The sequence below is a fragment of the Vigna unguiculata genome, chromosome 7 (genome assembly GCF_004118075.2).
Source record: "Vigna unguiculata cultivar IT97K-499-35 chromosome 7, ASM411807v1, whole genome shotgun sequence".
In the NCBI taxonomy this organism is placed as follows: domain Eukaryota; kingdom Viridiplantae; phylum Streptophyta; class Magnoliopsida; order Fabales; family Fabaceae; genus Vigna; species Vigna unguiculata.
This window is the reverse complement of record NC_040285.1, coordinates 23,224,837-23,240,312: the sequence shown is the minus strand read 5'-3', so window position 1 is coordinate 23,240,312 and position 15,476 is coordinate 23,224,837. Positions and strand designations below refer to the sequence as shown.

The 15,476-nt window shown below is 29.7% G+C and overlaps 1 protein-coding gene across 1 annotated transcript; it reads right to left on the bottom strand.

The window, feature by feature from the left end:
• Positions 1 to 104: 104 nt before the first annotated feature.
• Positions 105 to 4,127, bottom strand: LOC114189495. The gene is made up of 2 exons (XM_028078070.1): positions 3,603 to 4,127; positions 105 to 818 (listed from the first exon to the last, which is right to left on the bottom strand). Exons 1-2 carry the CDS (start codon positions 4,033 to 4,035, stop codon positions 280 to 282), a joined length of 972 nt encoding a protein of 323 aa, XP_027933871.1. The 5' UTR covers positions 4,036 to 4,127; the 3' UTR covers positions 105 to 279.
• Between the last annotated feature and the right edge of the window lie 11,349 nt (positions 4,128 to 15,476).

The window sequence follows — 15,476 nt, the reverse complement described above, 5'->3', positions numbered from 1 at the left end:
AATACGTGTATCCTTACCGCTCAGAAAATACAGCACAACAAAATCCAAATTGAAGTCATTAAATTCCTAAAAAAAAAAACAAAAAAATATTACCATCGAAATCGGAAAGAAGAAAACCTTGGTATGTGAGGCTAAGATTGAAGAGACAAAAAAGCATTGGAACAAGTAATGCAACAAAACCAAACATAAATAATCAAAGGTACACCAAATCTAAACCAAACGTGGTGTTAAATTATGATCCCCACATCCCCAATGTTGAGAAATTGTAGAAAGTAAGAACTAAAAAACTGCCTCAACAAGTGCGTGCTTCTTTTTGGGGTATCCCATTCCAACCATATGGTTCAGATACACCTTCCCATCTTTCACAGTTGCTGCTGTGGCCAAACGATGCTTAGGCCCTGAAAATGTCGCCACAACAGAAGCACTGTTCCACCCATCTGAACTCTCCACTAATCTTGCTGAAGGATTCCCTGCAACCACAAGCTTAGTAGGAGACACCAGTTCCAAACCGTCACCAAAAGAAAGACTCCCTTTAACCTTTATCATCTTCACCTCTTCCCCTTTTGCTAAATCAATCTTAAACAAATTGCCACTGAAAGTGTGGATCACTATCAGGAATCCATCTGGGTGGTAAACTATTCCATTCAGCCCAACCAAGTTCTTGTACCACTCTTTCGCAGAAAACAACGGGCTTTTAATGCTTGATATAACCTTCCCTTCCACCCCAACTTTCCAGATTTTATTGCCCTTTACGTCAGTAACATAGGCATTGCCTTCCGCATCCACTGCAACATCGTCTGCGAAAGATTTTTCATCACCTGCATCCATCGCAAAATCGACACTGTCACAAAAATGTTACGTGTTGAATCTAAGACCCTAAACCCTAAACCCTAAACCCTAAATCCTAAATCGGTAAGATAAAAGATAACTTCTTTGCGATGGTCCACTAGCTGTTATCACAAACCAATCCAAATAGAAAAGTTAATTTTTTTTCCAAGGGAACAAGATAACAGGACATGCATTGAATAGCAGGTACTGGGTAGGTAGGCCATTTCCCTTTGGTTTTATTATTGCCATGCATATTGTCCAATGCAATTCACTGCCATCCCTGTGTTTTTTTCTTTCTTGCTTCCTTCTTGCCCACATGCATACTTGCATGTGCAGACAACTTTTTGTTGCTTTGATGTGAATGTTTTTATGCATGTCAAACAGAACAAAGCAACTTCATGGTGTAAAATGAAACATTTTTATTATCGTAAAACAATAACGGATGTTCGAATAATGATCTCTTACTAGGTCTGTGTTTCATCTGTTGATTAATGATATATACACACTATTGTATAATTATAGGATTAATAAAAAAGTTAGACACAATGAAGATGGGAATAGTTCAGACACAACACAAGAAAAAAGTTCCTACTTTTTAACTATCGTAACTACCAAGTACTAACTACCAACCATTTTCCACGCGAATTCCCAATTAGTTTGTTTAGGTAATCCAACACACAGACTTTAAATGTTTCGTCATACATTTTTCCATACTCTGCCAATACATTTATCTTTTTCTTCTGATATGGTTGAAGTAAAAAAAGTAAAACTCTTTATTACCTTCAAAAAATACCCAACAAAAGGTTTCCTAGTGTTAAATATTTTGAAAGAAAAAAACCACCAAAATTCAAAATGTTAGCATTTTTTTTTTCAATCATCCACACCAAATGATAGTGGTTAGTTTTCAAAAGGGAGTTCTCATGACTTTAGTTTGAGAAAAAAACAAATACTTTAACGCGTTAAGACTTGTTCAGATGAAAAAATAACTGCAAATGATGTTGATGGCATGTTGCGTGTGTAACTTTCAAAATAACAAATAGATATGATTGAATAAAAAATGTAAATGAAGAGATAACACGAATCCTCGTGGAATTTTCACATAGTTAAGTTTTAAATTTCAAATGCCATTATAAAATTTATGAATCAGCAGCCAGTGGACAAGGGCTTGTTTTTCTATTGAATATTTCTTAATAGTATATGTTGAACCTTTGCCTTTTGTTTGAGAAAGATTAGAGATATTATTGTATAAAATAATAGAGAGAAGATTGCATAATATATTAGTGGACGACAATGGTGTTGGACTTCTAGAATTGGTGGAGTTATCTTTTGCTAAAATAAATTTAGAAACTATGTAACATTTTCTAAATGATAACAACGTAGGAGAAAAAATTAATACAATTAAAGAAATTTGACATTGCTTTTGTCTAAATGTTAAGCTATTGTGTCGAGTCATTATTTGTTTTGAGATTTATTAATCAAATAGTACACAGATTGGTTATGATATAGACAAAAACTACATTTCCTTATTATGATCACAGATGTTATTTTGTAAGTTGTGATCATTCTAATTATGAATTAATGACAAAATATCATTGTTACTTTATTTATCAATATTTCCCGTATATAAAATATTTTATAAATTGTTATTACCGTATCTATCCTAAACTTAGAAGAAAAAAAATATTGTTGCTTTATCTATATCATATCAATTATCTAGAAATCACAAAAAGGAATATTAAAATGAGTTGATACTACATAAGTCCTTATAAATTTTAATTTAAATTGAGTTGAAAAAGTTGTAATTTTTTTAATATGAATCAACTTAATCTGAAAATTAAACTCGACTCTCTTAACTGGCAAGTTATTAACAACTTTAGTCATTTAAAATTTCTTTCATAATTTTTAGAATTTTTATATAATTTCTTTAACCCATAAAAAAGTAAGTCAAATTAAATGCACTAATTTTTACCTCAACGGTTACCGAATCACTCTGACACCTCTCTTCACATGAGCAAACATGCCTTAGTGTATGGTTAAAAATGCTAATAGGTTCTAAATATTTGAAATTTTTAAATTAATTCTTCAATAAAAAAAATTGGATATTTAATTTTCCACAACTTTTTGTAATTAATTTAGGACATTCCGAGAAAGGTAGAAAAATAATAACTTGTGATGATTTCCAAAACTTAATTAAAGAAAATGTAGAAAACCAATAACTTGATTACTTTTTATACTCCCTAATTGTTAACTTTTACTTATTTGATTTAATAAAAATAATAACTTCTCATCTTAAACATAATAATATACAAATTAAATATTTGTATATTTAATTTCCACTACTTTTTGTAATTAATTTAGGACACCCCGAGAAGGGTAGAAAAATAACAACTTGTGGTGATTTTACAAAACTTTAATTAGAAAAAATGTAGAAAATCAATAACTTGATTACTTTTTATACTCCCTAATAGTTAACTTTTATTTATTTGATTCAATAAAAATAATAACTTCTCATCCTAAACATAATAATATCCCACAAAATGTATACACAACTTACGCAAAATTAGTAACTACGAAAAAAACAATACTTTATAACAATCAATAATTTATAGTAAGCTAATTAGTTGATTTCCAAAATAAATTAATTAGTTCATAATCATGCTCCATACTTGCTACTATTTGTAATTAGTTTGATTTTACACTTAAACTCTAAGATTAATAAATTAAAAGAAAGAAAATACCCAAAGAAATATCGAGAGAGAGAGAGAAAAGCTTACTAGGGCCACTTAGTTGGGTGAGAAATAGGCGATTCCAGGAGGAGAGATCGTATGCAGCAAGCGCACCGTATCGATTGCCAATGGCATCAGCGTTAACAACGAGAACTCGATTTCTAGGTGTGTCAATGGCGATACCCAGAGACGCGTTTCCGGCCAAGTTGGGCTCTTTCACCACCGTCACCTCCTCCAACGGCGGCGATGGGTCGGAATCTTTTTCCGGCAACTTAACCTGGCCAATACCGCCTTCGAAAAAAGAAACTATGAAGCGAGCGTGATGAGAATCCCACTTGGCGCATTCTCGGAACCACCCAGAACTGTGGTAGTGGTAGACATGGGTGGCGGGTTGGGCTCGCTCCAACGTGACGATGATTCCGATGGGTATGGCGGTGAGGAGAAGCAGAAAGATCAGAAACTTTGGAGAACAGAGGGCCATGAGAGAGAAAGAGAAAGAGAGAGCTTTGGAGTGTGTGTGTTGGGGGTGTTGGAGAGTGGAATTGACAGAAGGAAGTTATGGAAATGAGATCAAAAAGGGGTTTTAAATAGGAGCCAACTGCACTACACAACAACACATTCTACAACACCACATACCCCATGTTCAAAGTTCGATGACACTTAGGTACGACAACTGAGAAATAAAATAAAATAAATGTTAAATTAATATAAAACTAATGTAATAAATTTTTGTGATATTATTTATTATCAGTAAGTCACATGTGAGGTAATTTTAAAAGATAATAATATTTTAATTCATTTTTAATTTATTATTTTAATCGTTTTTCAAAAATTATTTAAATATTTTAATTATATTTAGTATTATGATGTGATGATAAAAATAATAAAAATAATAAATTAAAATATAATTATCTTATTTTTAAATAACTTTTTATAGGATTTTCATTCTATCATTTTTATTTGATTTTTTAAAATAAAAACTAAGTTAAATAATATAATGAAATGTTAATAAATATTATTAAATATCTATTTAATGTCATTATTTTTACTATATATTATCCCTGTGCAATATCTCATATTTCAAACGTCTTTTTCATTTTCTTTTCTTTTATTTTTTTTCTTGTTTATTTCAAAATTTAGGAGTCGAAGATTTAGAACGATGAACACATTGAAATAATAAATAAATTCATTTAACGAAATATATAGAAAATATTATTATGTTGTTTATTTTAAATAATGAAGAGGTAAATATGTATAAATTTAAAAATAAAGTTTTTGAAAATTTATAAATGATCGATAAAAAAATGTTTTCATAAATAAAGTTATTATATTATAATTTGTATTGTTTAAATTAATATAAAATAAAATATTATTATTATTATGAGATTTATTATTATTAGTAATAGTTTTATTATTATTATTATTATTATCAAAATTATTTTACCACTTAGTTAAAATTTAAATAAAAGTGAAGGATATTTTTGTGTAAAATAATTCATGTTATGTTGTTTAATTTAAATAATGAAGAGGTGAATGTATATAAATTTTAAAATAAAGTTTTTGAAAATTTATAAATGATGCGATATTCTAATAAATAAATTTATTTCTATTGTTAAAATTAATATAAAATAAAATATTATTATTCCCATGAGTTGTAATAGTACATCCATGAGAATCAAATGAAAATAAAACATAGAATTAGACCTTACACTCTGGCATATTATATACCAAGCGAAATATTTTTCACTCAAACAAATATAGAATTGAAGATAGCATTGTTTTTTTGTCTTATAACACATGTGAAAATAGCACTGCAACTTAACTAATTTTCACTTAGACGAGGATAATTTTATCAAGTTATTTTTTTTCTTGTTGGTCCCTTTAATTAGATATGCATGTTTTCATAAATTCAAAATGAATGTAAATATTTATATTTGATTGATTTGTGATTATATTTGAATTAGTTATATTTTTTTACAATGCTTAATAAGATTTATGAAACTTGTGTATATTTGAGGTCATATATATGAAATGATGTATGAACCATTGTTTGAGTTGTCAATTAAATATTCGTATTGTAATAGATATCCCGAAAATACGCAACACGGACTGAGATATTGAGTTTGTTGGTTCGCAAAAGCTTGGTCTGCATAACCCGCAACCCATGTGGGCCAGAGGCAGGACACGACAGGCTGACCCACAACCTGTATAAAAAAAAATTGCACTTGTGTATGTTAGTTACTTTTCTTCTGAACTTCTGCATGGACATTCTAAACTATTGTATGAGTAGAAAAGACAAGTGTTATGTATTTCTAAATATGTTAAAATTTGAAGAATTCATCGTGCATGTCAAAGTATGAATATAGATATGATGAAAATGTTGGATTATCAATTTATCATTTAACTCTCCAAAGTCTTTGCTTAATTTTGTGAACTTGTTAAATTTTTCAATTTATTGAACATTGAAAGCTTTAACACAAAAAGAAAAAAAAAATATGATGGTCTGCGAGCCAAACTTTTGAGCCCGCATTTTTGAAGCGAGGTGAACCTAAACAAGTCGGGCTAGCCCGCATTGCCAGCCCTACCTTTTTCACTAATGATTTAAGGCACATGGACTAAGAGGTCAAGGTGGTGAAAAGCAAATGGGAGAGTTTGCACACATCGTGACATTTGTAGATGTACAAACCTGGAATGTGATGAACTTACCCTAATTTCATGATTTGTGGATTCACTCATAAATGCATGTCTTAGATTGGATATTACATTGTGTTCTTTTGGAAGAATTTACTATTCATGTGGTATGGAAAGAGAGGATTAGCAGGTGATTAGCTTGTTCCTTTGGGAGTGATAGAAGTTGATGTCGAGCGATGATTAAGGGAATTCATTCTAAATGCAATCCCCACGTTCATGATGGTGAGATTAGAGGGTGGCACACTCCAAATTACGAAATTACTCCTTCATATTTTAGTTTCGTTGCACGTGACTTATTCATTTATCCTTATGATGAAAATAGCATAATAAAAATTAATAACACAAATAAAAAATTATTATGGTTATAATAAAAATTTATTACTTCTAAAATTACTATTAAAAATAAAATAAACTCTCCATGTAAATAAATTATTTTCCACCTCATATATTAAATTTATTTTCATACCAAATATATTGTATTATTCACTTTTTTATAAATAACTTTTTTATAATTTCAATCATTCAATAAAATTTATAAAAATAATTCTAAATCATTTATATATCATTTTATATTACTTTTAATAATATGGACATTTTGATAATTTAACTTTTTTATCTATTAATTTTTTTTAATATGTCACATCAGTTAATTAAGTCACAAACTTTCACAGACTTTACTTTCTAATCCACTTCAAAATCACTTTTAAATCTCTTAAAACAAACAACACAAATTTCACCATCGAATCTTTCCAATATTTTCCTGTCTCTCTCCCTGAAATCATTTCTTCCAAAAGAACACAACCTTAGTTGATTATAAGATTGACTTAATATTAGTATTAAGAAAATGTGAGTCAATATTTCATTTATTGAATATCTTTTAAAATATAGATCCATGTAATGATTATGGTGTGGTGTAATTTTGATTGATAAAGTTTATTTATTTTATATAAGTATTTTTTTTTCATATGTGTGTGTTTTGTATAATTAAGATATAGTTTTATGTGTGTGTTTTGCATGTTCTTAATATTTTAAAATATAGACCCTTTATTTGAGTATGCTATAGGTTTTATGTTTTGGTTTAGGGTGTTAAATATTCTAAATAAATATTTTTTTTTTTGAAGATTCATGTTTTAATTTTTGAACTCTTACAGAAAATTTATTATGTTTTGCATCTTAAATTTAAGAGGGTGTTTCTTACTGCACCTCCAATATTTCTTCTGCACCTCCAAATATTCATGCTCTTCCATTTATGCCCTTGAAAAATTAAATAAACAAAAAAAAAATAATTAGTTAGACACAATAATTAAACAATTATGAAATGACAGAGTTAGTTGGCTACCTGAATTAATTACCAGCAATGTTTTATATACCCTACACCCCCTCTTCTTTCAGTTTTACTTACATTGCAATTTTTTCACTTTCACTTTTTCACTTGCATTGCAAAAGAAGAAATTTTGTTGGTGGTTGAGGTGTGAATTTTTCAGTCGAGGGTCCACTCGTATTTCACCATTTGCTTCATTTATTCTCAGAAAAAGGTACGCGCATTAGAATAGAAGTTTATATTTGATAAGTTTATGTCTGAGATAAATGTTATGCTGCATTTTTAATATTTCATGCTACATTTTACGGAAGTGAAAACTTCCGAAACAGAAGTGAACTTATGCGGAAGTCAAGTTATTATTTCCATATACGGAAGTCGACTTCCGGAAGTGTATATCTAAAACGGAAGTCGACTTCCGGAAGACAAGTGAAATTTTACGGAAATCAAATTATTTTTTCCCTTATACGGAAGTCGACTTCCGAAAATGTATGTGTTAAACAGAAGTCGACTTCCGGAAGTGTATGATTAAATCGGAAGTGGACTTCCGATAAAGTGAAATTTTTTTAGTGTTACGAAAGTGGACTTCCGGTCTTTAAGTGAATTTTTTGCCTGGAAGTCGAGTTCTGAAGAGTTTTTTTTTTGTTTGGTAAGTAGTGTGGTGAGTAAATTTTTTTGACTTCCATAGTAAGGTGATTTCTCTTGTTTTTCACTTTTTTCACTTCTGATGCTTTCTATGTCCTACCATGCTTTCTTTTTTCTTTTTCTTTTTTCACTTCTTCACTTCCGTAGATGCTTTTGACTAAGCTTTCTTTTTTATTTTTATTTTTCACCACTTTTCCACTTCTGTAGATGTTTTTACACTAAACTTTCTTTTTTCTTTTTTCTTTCACTTTTCCACTTCCGTAGATGCTTTTAGACTTAGTGATATTTTAATTTAGTTTTATTTTGTAATTTATAATCCAAAATCGTAAAAATCTAAAATTTTAATTATTTAAAATTATAATTATTTAAACTTATATTTACTCAATAATAAAACTAAATAAAATTAAAATTATTCAAAATCGTAAATAACTAAAATTTTAATTATTCTAAATTTTAATTATTTAAAATTATAATTAATTAAAATTAATAATAATTAAAATTAATTAGTATCAAAATTATTTACATTAAAATTAAAATTAAGTAAAAAAATTACAAACGGAACACGTTATTACGGAAGTGGAAGTCACGCCTACGGAAGTTGCGTCTTCTACGAAAATCACACAACGATTCTACAAAAGTCACGCCACGATTCTACGGAAGTCATACTCTCTTACGGAAGTCAATAATGTTTACGGAATTCACCTCACGGAACTCATTTTTAACTATGGAAGTCGACTTCCGGTATTGATGGCTTACGAAAGTCGACTTCCGTAAGTGCCATTTTTTATGTTTTTGCGTGATCTACACTTCCGAAACTTGTTCTATGGAAGTCCACTTCCGTCACTTATGGAAGTCGACTTCCGGGTTTGTGTTTTTACAGATTTATACTCAAATAGAAAAATGACTATATACGATGCAACAAACATGGCAAAAACAATAAAAGAATTAAAAAATTAAAATATACAACAAGGATACGTTTACTTACCTGTTAATGGAGAGGAATGGTGAAGGGAAGAGGGAGAGCGGACAAAAAATAAAGAGGAGTGGGACACCTTAGAGAGGAGGAGTGTGGCACGTTAGATAGGAGAGTGGGGCAGATGAGAGATTGGGGGGTGTGCGGCGGCTAGGGTTTAGTCATGTTAGAAGTGGGTTTTAAGCCTAACTCAACCCCACAAAACCGACTTGAAAGGTGAGGTTTGCACCTCACTTTATATATTATGAATCAGCCTTATCTCTAGTCGATGTGGGACTTCCAACACACCCCCTCACGCCGAGGTATATTCATCATGTGCGTGGGACAAAAAATTAGTGGATGGTCCGTTAGCGGCCCGATATCGGGTGGAACAAAATGTTCAAGAAAGTTCGCTATGATAGACTTTAACCTGACTCTGATATCATGTTAGAAGTGGATTTTAAGCCTAACTCAATCCCACAAAACTGGCTTGTAAGATAAGGTTTGCACCTCATTTTATAGATTATAAATCAGCCTTATCTCTAGTCGATGTGGGATTTCCAACAAGTCAAAACAAAGTGAGGCATTAAATAAGAGAGAGAAATAGAGATTGATTGATTTAAAATTTTAAAATAGTAAAAGGGTAATTTTGAAATTTAAGAAAAGTTTGGAGGTGCACAATAAATATTGGGGCGTAGGAAGAAAACCCCATTTTAAGATCCCTTTGGAGAAGAGAGGGCCATGAGAGAGAAAGAGAGAGCTTTGGAGTGTGTGCTGGGGTGTTGGACAATGGAATTGACCAAGGAAGTTATTTGAAAGTGAAATTAGTAAGGGGTTTTAAATAGGAGCCAACTGCACTCCACAACAACACAGCACATTTTACAACACCACATGGCCCAGGTTCAGAGTTGGACAAGTTCGAAGACACTTTAGGTATCGACGAGTGAGAAAAATGTTGTAATAAATTTTTATGTGGTATTATTTGATTATTGGTGATGGTGAGTGAGTGATTATTATGTCGCATATTTTTAAACAACTATTAAATTTTTTGTCTGGTAGCAGTGGTTAAGAAAAACTAGTTAGAATTTTAAATAAATTAAATTTTACATGTTTTTTGTTGAAAAACCAAGGAGTTAAGAAGATCAGATTAGAATTTTTAAATAAATAAATTTAGGAGTTAGTTTTTTCTTTAAATTTGAATATTGGTCTAAGTTTTACATTATCATGATTTTTATTAGAAGTATTGTCACTTTTTTGTGTGTGAGTTAAATTTATGTTTCATTAGTACTATGTATCTCTTTTTATCTTTCTTCGAATCCATCAATGATATTAAAACCAAATACTTGTCATGGTAATTTGTTAGAACGACTTCTTGAAATGAAAGTCTTTCTAAGGGAAGGTCAAAGAAACGTGATTCAGTCTTTGTATTTGGTCTGATTCAAACGAATCATTTATTGAAAGTCTTCTTAATAAAGAGTCAAACAAGTGAGTCTGTGATGATGAACATTTAATATTTTATCTCCCTAATTATGTTTTCTAGAACTATTTATTAGTTTTTTTTGCATGTTGTTTTTACTGTAGTTGTTATTAAAATTGTTATTGTAGAAATAATTGATTATAGAACTCAATAGAGGATAGTTATGGAATTCAATGAAGGACGAAAATCAGGTTTTTAGATTTTTAGAGTTAATAAATTCTGATTCAAATATAATAATAGATGATAACTTAATGATATTTAGTTCAGAAAATAGAAATACAGATATTCAAAAATAGCAATGTTTATTATATTAAAAATACATTTGATAAAATGGTTACAATTTGTATAAAATATTGATTAATTTTTAATAAATGTATTTAATTTGCTTAATGACGATATTCTAGCATCAATGATACCGTTTCCAACTGTTTTCTATTTCCGTTTTAGGTTGGAAATTGTATTTGTTAATAAATTAAAAATTGCAAAAAGTTTTAATATTTTAATAAAATTATTTATATACGTTAAAGTATATAAATTACTGATAAAAAAATTTCACACCGTACAATATACAAATATAACTACTCCTCTAATCTATTCTAATAGTTTTCTTCTTCTTTTTTACAGAAACCAAAAAAGGTTAGTAAACAAACGAGAGAGGGTGGTACTATGATAAAACTAACTCTATTATTAATATGATGTTGAAAAACTAAAGTAACATCTATAAAAAATGTTAAAAAATGTAGATGAAATCCTCTGTGAAAATAGGGAAAATGTGTTCTTAATGAAAACTCCTTCATAAAAAAAAATGGAGGAACATACAAAATACAACATATATATATATATACATGTGAAAGTACTACTCCCTACAAAGTTTCTAAACAATTTCACTATTATTATCATTTTCATTTGTAATATCATCTATTCACATATAATATACGATTATTATAGGTGGAAAAATCACTACACAACGTCCAATAGGGTAAGTTAGGGAAATTTTAACCAATACATGCTCAAACACCCACCAGTACAAACATTCCAATATGCATATGTTACTAAATAAGTTATCCTCAATATAACATTGATTTAAGACACATATATACTCAAAGACTCAATTTTCGAAATGTAATGAGTCAAATACGCGCAAAGTCTTACACCTATCATGAAATCTCTCTACAGTGGATTCGAGTAAAAATAACCATTATGGCTCCACTTGACACACATATGTTATCTTTCTATAGTGGATTCGAGCAAAAATAATCACTGTGGCTCCACTTGGCACAGACCTCCATAACCTAATTAATTTACTATAGCATAGTCATAATGGTTCTCTTTCACACTAAATCCCACTATAGGAACCTTTTTTTAACTCTTACCACTTAAACTATATTTTCTATATGACTCTATGAGTTTAATATAGTAAGTTGACTTCACAATCGAGACTCCAACTCAATACATATCTTAAACCTATACAATGTGACAATTCTCCTTAAAATTAACCACATTCATACAACACATCCATATATAAGATAACCAGGTCAAACCATTTCATTTATATCATAAAGGATCCTGGTCCAACCACCTTCACCCATAATTTACATTTCATACTCAACATTTTCCTTTCCACATTTCATTATATTACAACCTTTAAAACCATACTCCATTCAAGAAAACTTTTTACGAAAACCTTTTATAGTTTTCGCTTAGCTACCCATTTTCTACCTATCATGTCATTCTTGAAGGAAGGCCCACCCGGACAAATAGGTGCGACCAACAGAAACAAAGCAAAAGGTTTTGTACCAGTTAGCGCCTAATAGCCAAAGCCAGCACTTAGTGAGAGGAAGTTGGCTCCCCAAGCCAAGGTCATTGGAGTTATCTGATATTTAATTTTAGGTGGCACCCAACGGTCAACAGGTGGCACCCAACGCCCCTGACCTTTGTAGATCTCTAAAATTTTCATTCTCGTTGTCGGTCAATGCCTCTATGATTCCATCGAATGGTAATGCATGTTTTAGAAGCTACCTATGTGAATCAGATTGGGCAACTGAGTCTGTCTAGGTTAGTTTACTCTTTTCTTGTATCAAAGTAGGTGTAGTTTGGCACAATTTATGCTCAGAAAGCATCACTTAATCAATTTGATATACCATGAAAAAATTCATTCATCATACAATCAACTCATACAAAATTTTAATACTTTCCAGGCCAACTAACATAGATGAATCCATCATACAAATTCATCAATCTTACACATACCAGGAAATCACTACTTTACAATTGTAGTTTATTAAATCAAATAATTAACATATATAAAATAACACTAGCTTCCCTTACCTGAGTAGAAGCTCTTAAATTTAAAAGGTATTCCACACATGTTAAACTCTCAAACTTCACTAACTCTATCTCACAGAGATGTGATTATCTCACGTTTCAAAATAGATTAATTCTTACATTATTTTATGTGTGTTTAATTGGATTAATTAAAAATCAGAAAATAAAAAATGTACTTAGATCACTAAATTATCTTACTAACAAGGACATCATATCTTGTCATTTAAGTAATCCACTTTGTTTATTTTTTTCAGTAAGTCTCATGACATCTCAAACCTACTAGAAGCATTAATAATCATTTGTTAAAATTAAGATCTAATACATAAATTCGTAATGTATTTCAGATTTCATGCTCATATAGTAAAATTGTTAGGATCATCAAACAAAATCATAAAATAGTTTAGATTGTCTTTTTTTTTTTTAATTGTCTGCTACATCACCTATGCACATTTTCGGGTAATTCAATTTAAATAAAACATGAACCTAAATAAAAGGTAATGAAGTTAAAGATTCATCTTGTTATATGTGTTGTCAATCACAACACCCAATTAAAATTTAATACCATTAAAATTCACATTTTTCTTAGGTGAAACATTTTTTACCTTCTTGATGAATGAGATTTTAATTAAAATAAAAATCAAACTCAATTAGAAATTAAAGGTGTTTTCTAATGCACCTTTCACCTTATTTCATTTAATGAATTTCAATTAAATGAATTTGAATTAAAATAAAATAAATTAAGATATATGTATATAGATATAACATACTTTTGAAGAAGATAAAATATATGATTCATATTATAATTTCAGATTTACAATCTTGTAAATTCTTTTACATCTTGACCATAATTTTGATTTTAACTATCCCACCCCTGAGTTCACAAGATTTTAAATTAATATATTTTAACGAACATCTATCATTTGAAAACTAATTAATTTAAACTCAAGATCAAAATTTACTTTTACTTTTATTTATTATGTCTATATAAGCACAACAAAATAGTGAAAAATTGCTAAGCTTTTTAAAATGTTAATTATGTCACATAAAAAATCCAAAATATTACTTAATTTTTAGCACATTATAAATATCTAAGAGAATTTCATCCCATAAAATTATATTTATTATCGAGGTAAAAAAAGAGAGCTCTCTCATAGTAAAATATATTGGAACCCAATGTAGCACCATCAAAATATCATTATCATATTTTATAATAGCTTTATGAAAGGTAAATGTAAAAAGAGCATAACAATGACATTTCTTTATGCACTTCCATAGTTTGTATGTGCATCATAGAGGTGGTTAAAACACTAAACTATCTCTCATACCATTATCACCCTTTCTTGTTGTTACTTTCTAGTAGACATGTCAAAGTGGATCAGGCTCGCCAACCCACAAAAAAAGGTGGACCGGATTGGAACTTCTAATTTGCCAATCCGTTGTGACTCGGCCTGCCAGTTTGGTGGGCCAACCTGATCTGGTCTGCCAACTATTTTTTTTTTTATAATTTTATGTTTAAATTTTTAAAAAAATAAAAAAAATATATAAACAAATTTGTATATATAAAGAAATTGTAAACAAAAATTTAAAAAAAGTTAAAAGAAAATATTAAAAAATTTAAAAAGTTAAAAATTAAAAAAAAAATTAAAAAAAATTAAAAAATGTAGCGGGCCAGTCTGCCAACCCGCACTGAGGTGGGACGGGTTACAAGTGGTATGAGTTACAGTATTGAACCCGTTTGCTAGTGACATGTCAACCCAACCCGACTCATTTTTTACAAGTTAAGGGTAGACCGAGCCAAAACGAGTCAGGCTGATCCGTTTTGTCACTCTACTTTCTAGCCATCAGAGTCCCTTGCTAAGGTTGACACCCTTGTTATAGTTGCTCAATTCTCATTGTTATCATGATCTCTGTTATATTGTGAATCAACTAAAGGAAAAAAAAATGTGTAAGATTCTATAATTTGAAAATCAAATGTTTTGTGTTATGCAATGTAGAAATATATATTTTTTCATAGAAAAAGCATTTAGATTGTACAATAAAAAAACAAAAAACATCTGAATTACACGATTTAAAAGTCAAACAATAGCTTTTGATTTGTACGGTCTAAAAAATAAGTTTAGATTACACAATATAAAGGTTTTTTTATGTAAAGTTAATGTCTTTCAAAATGTAAATAATGAAAATTTTCTCTTAAAATAATAATTTTTAAATTCTTCGATTCATAAGTCAGAAAGAAATATAAGTTGCACAGTTTAAAGTAAAAACAATCTAATAGTCATGTTTTACAAACAAAGAAGAATTTTCGTTTTTATGAATGCGCAGAAAGAAAAATATGGAAATATTGGGTTGGATGACCTCAAACAAATATGTAAGGCCCAAACTCAATTGGAATTGGGCCTGGGGCCCACGATGAGTCGTGGCCTTTCATATATACTAATGGATACTCTCATTGACGTGCGTCTTTTCCCGCACTCTCTCGACGACCGTCTTCGCCTGTGTTTCCCTCTGGTTAGT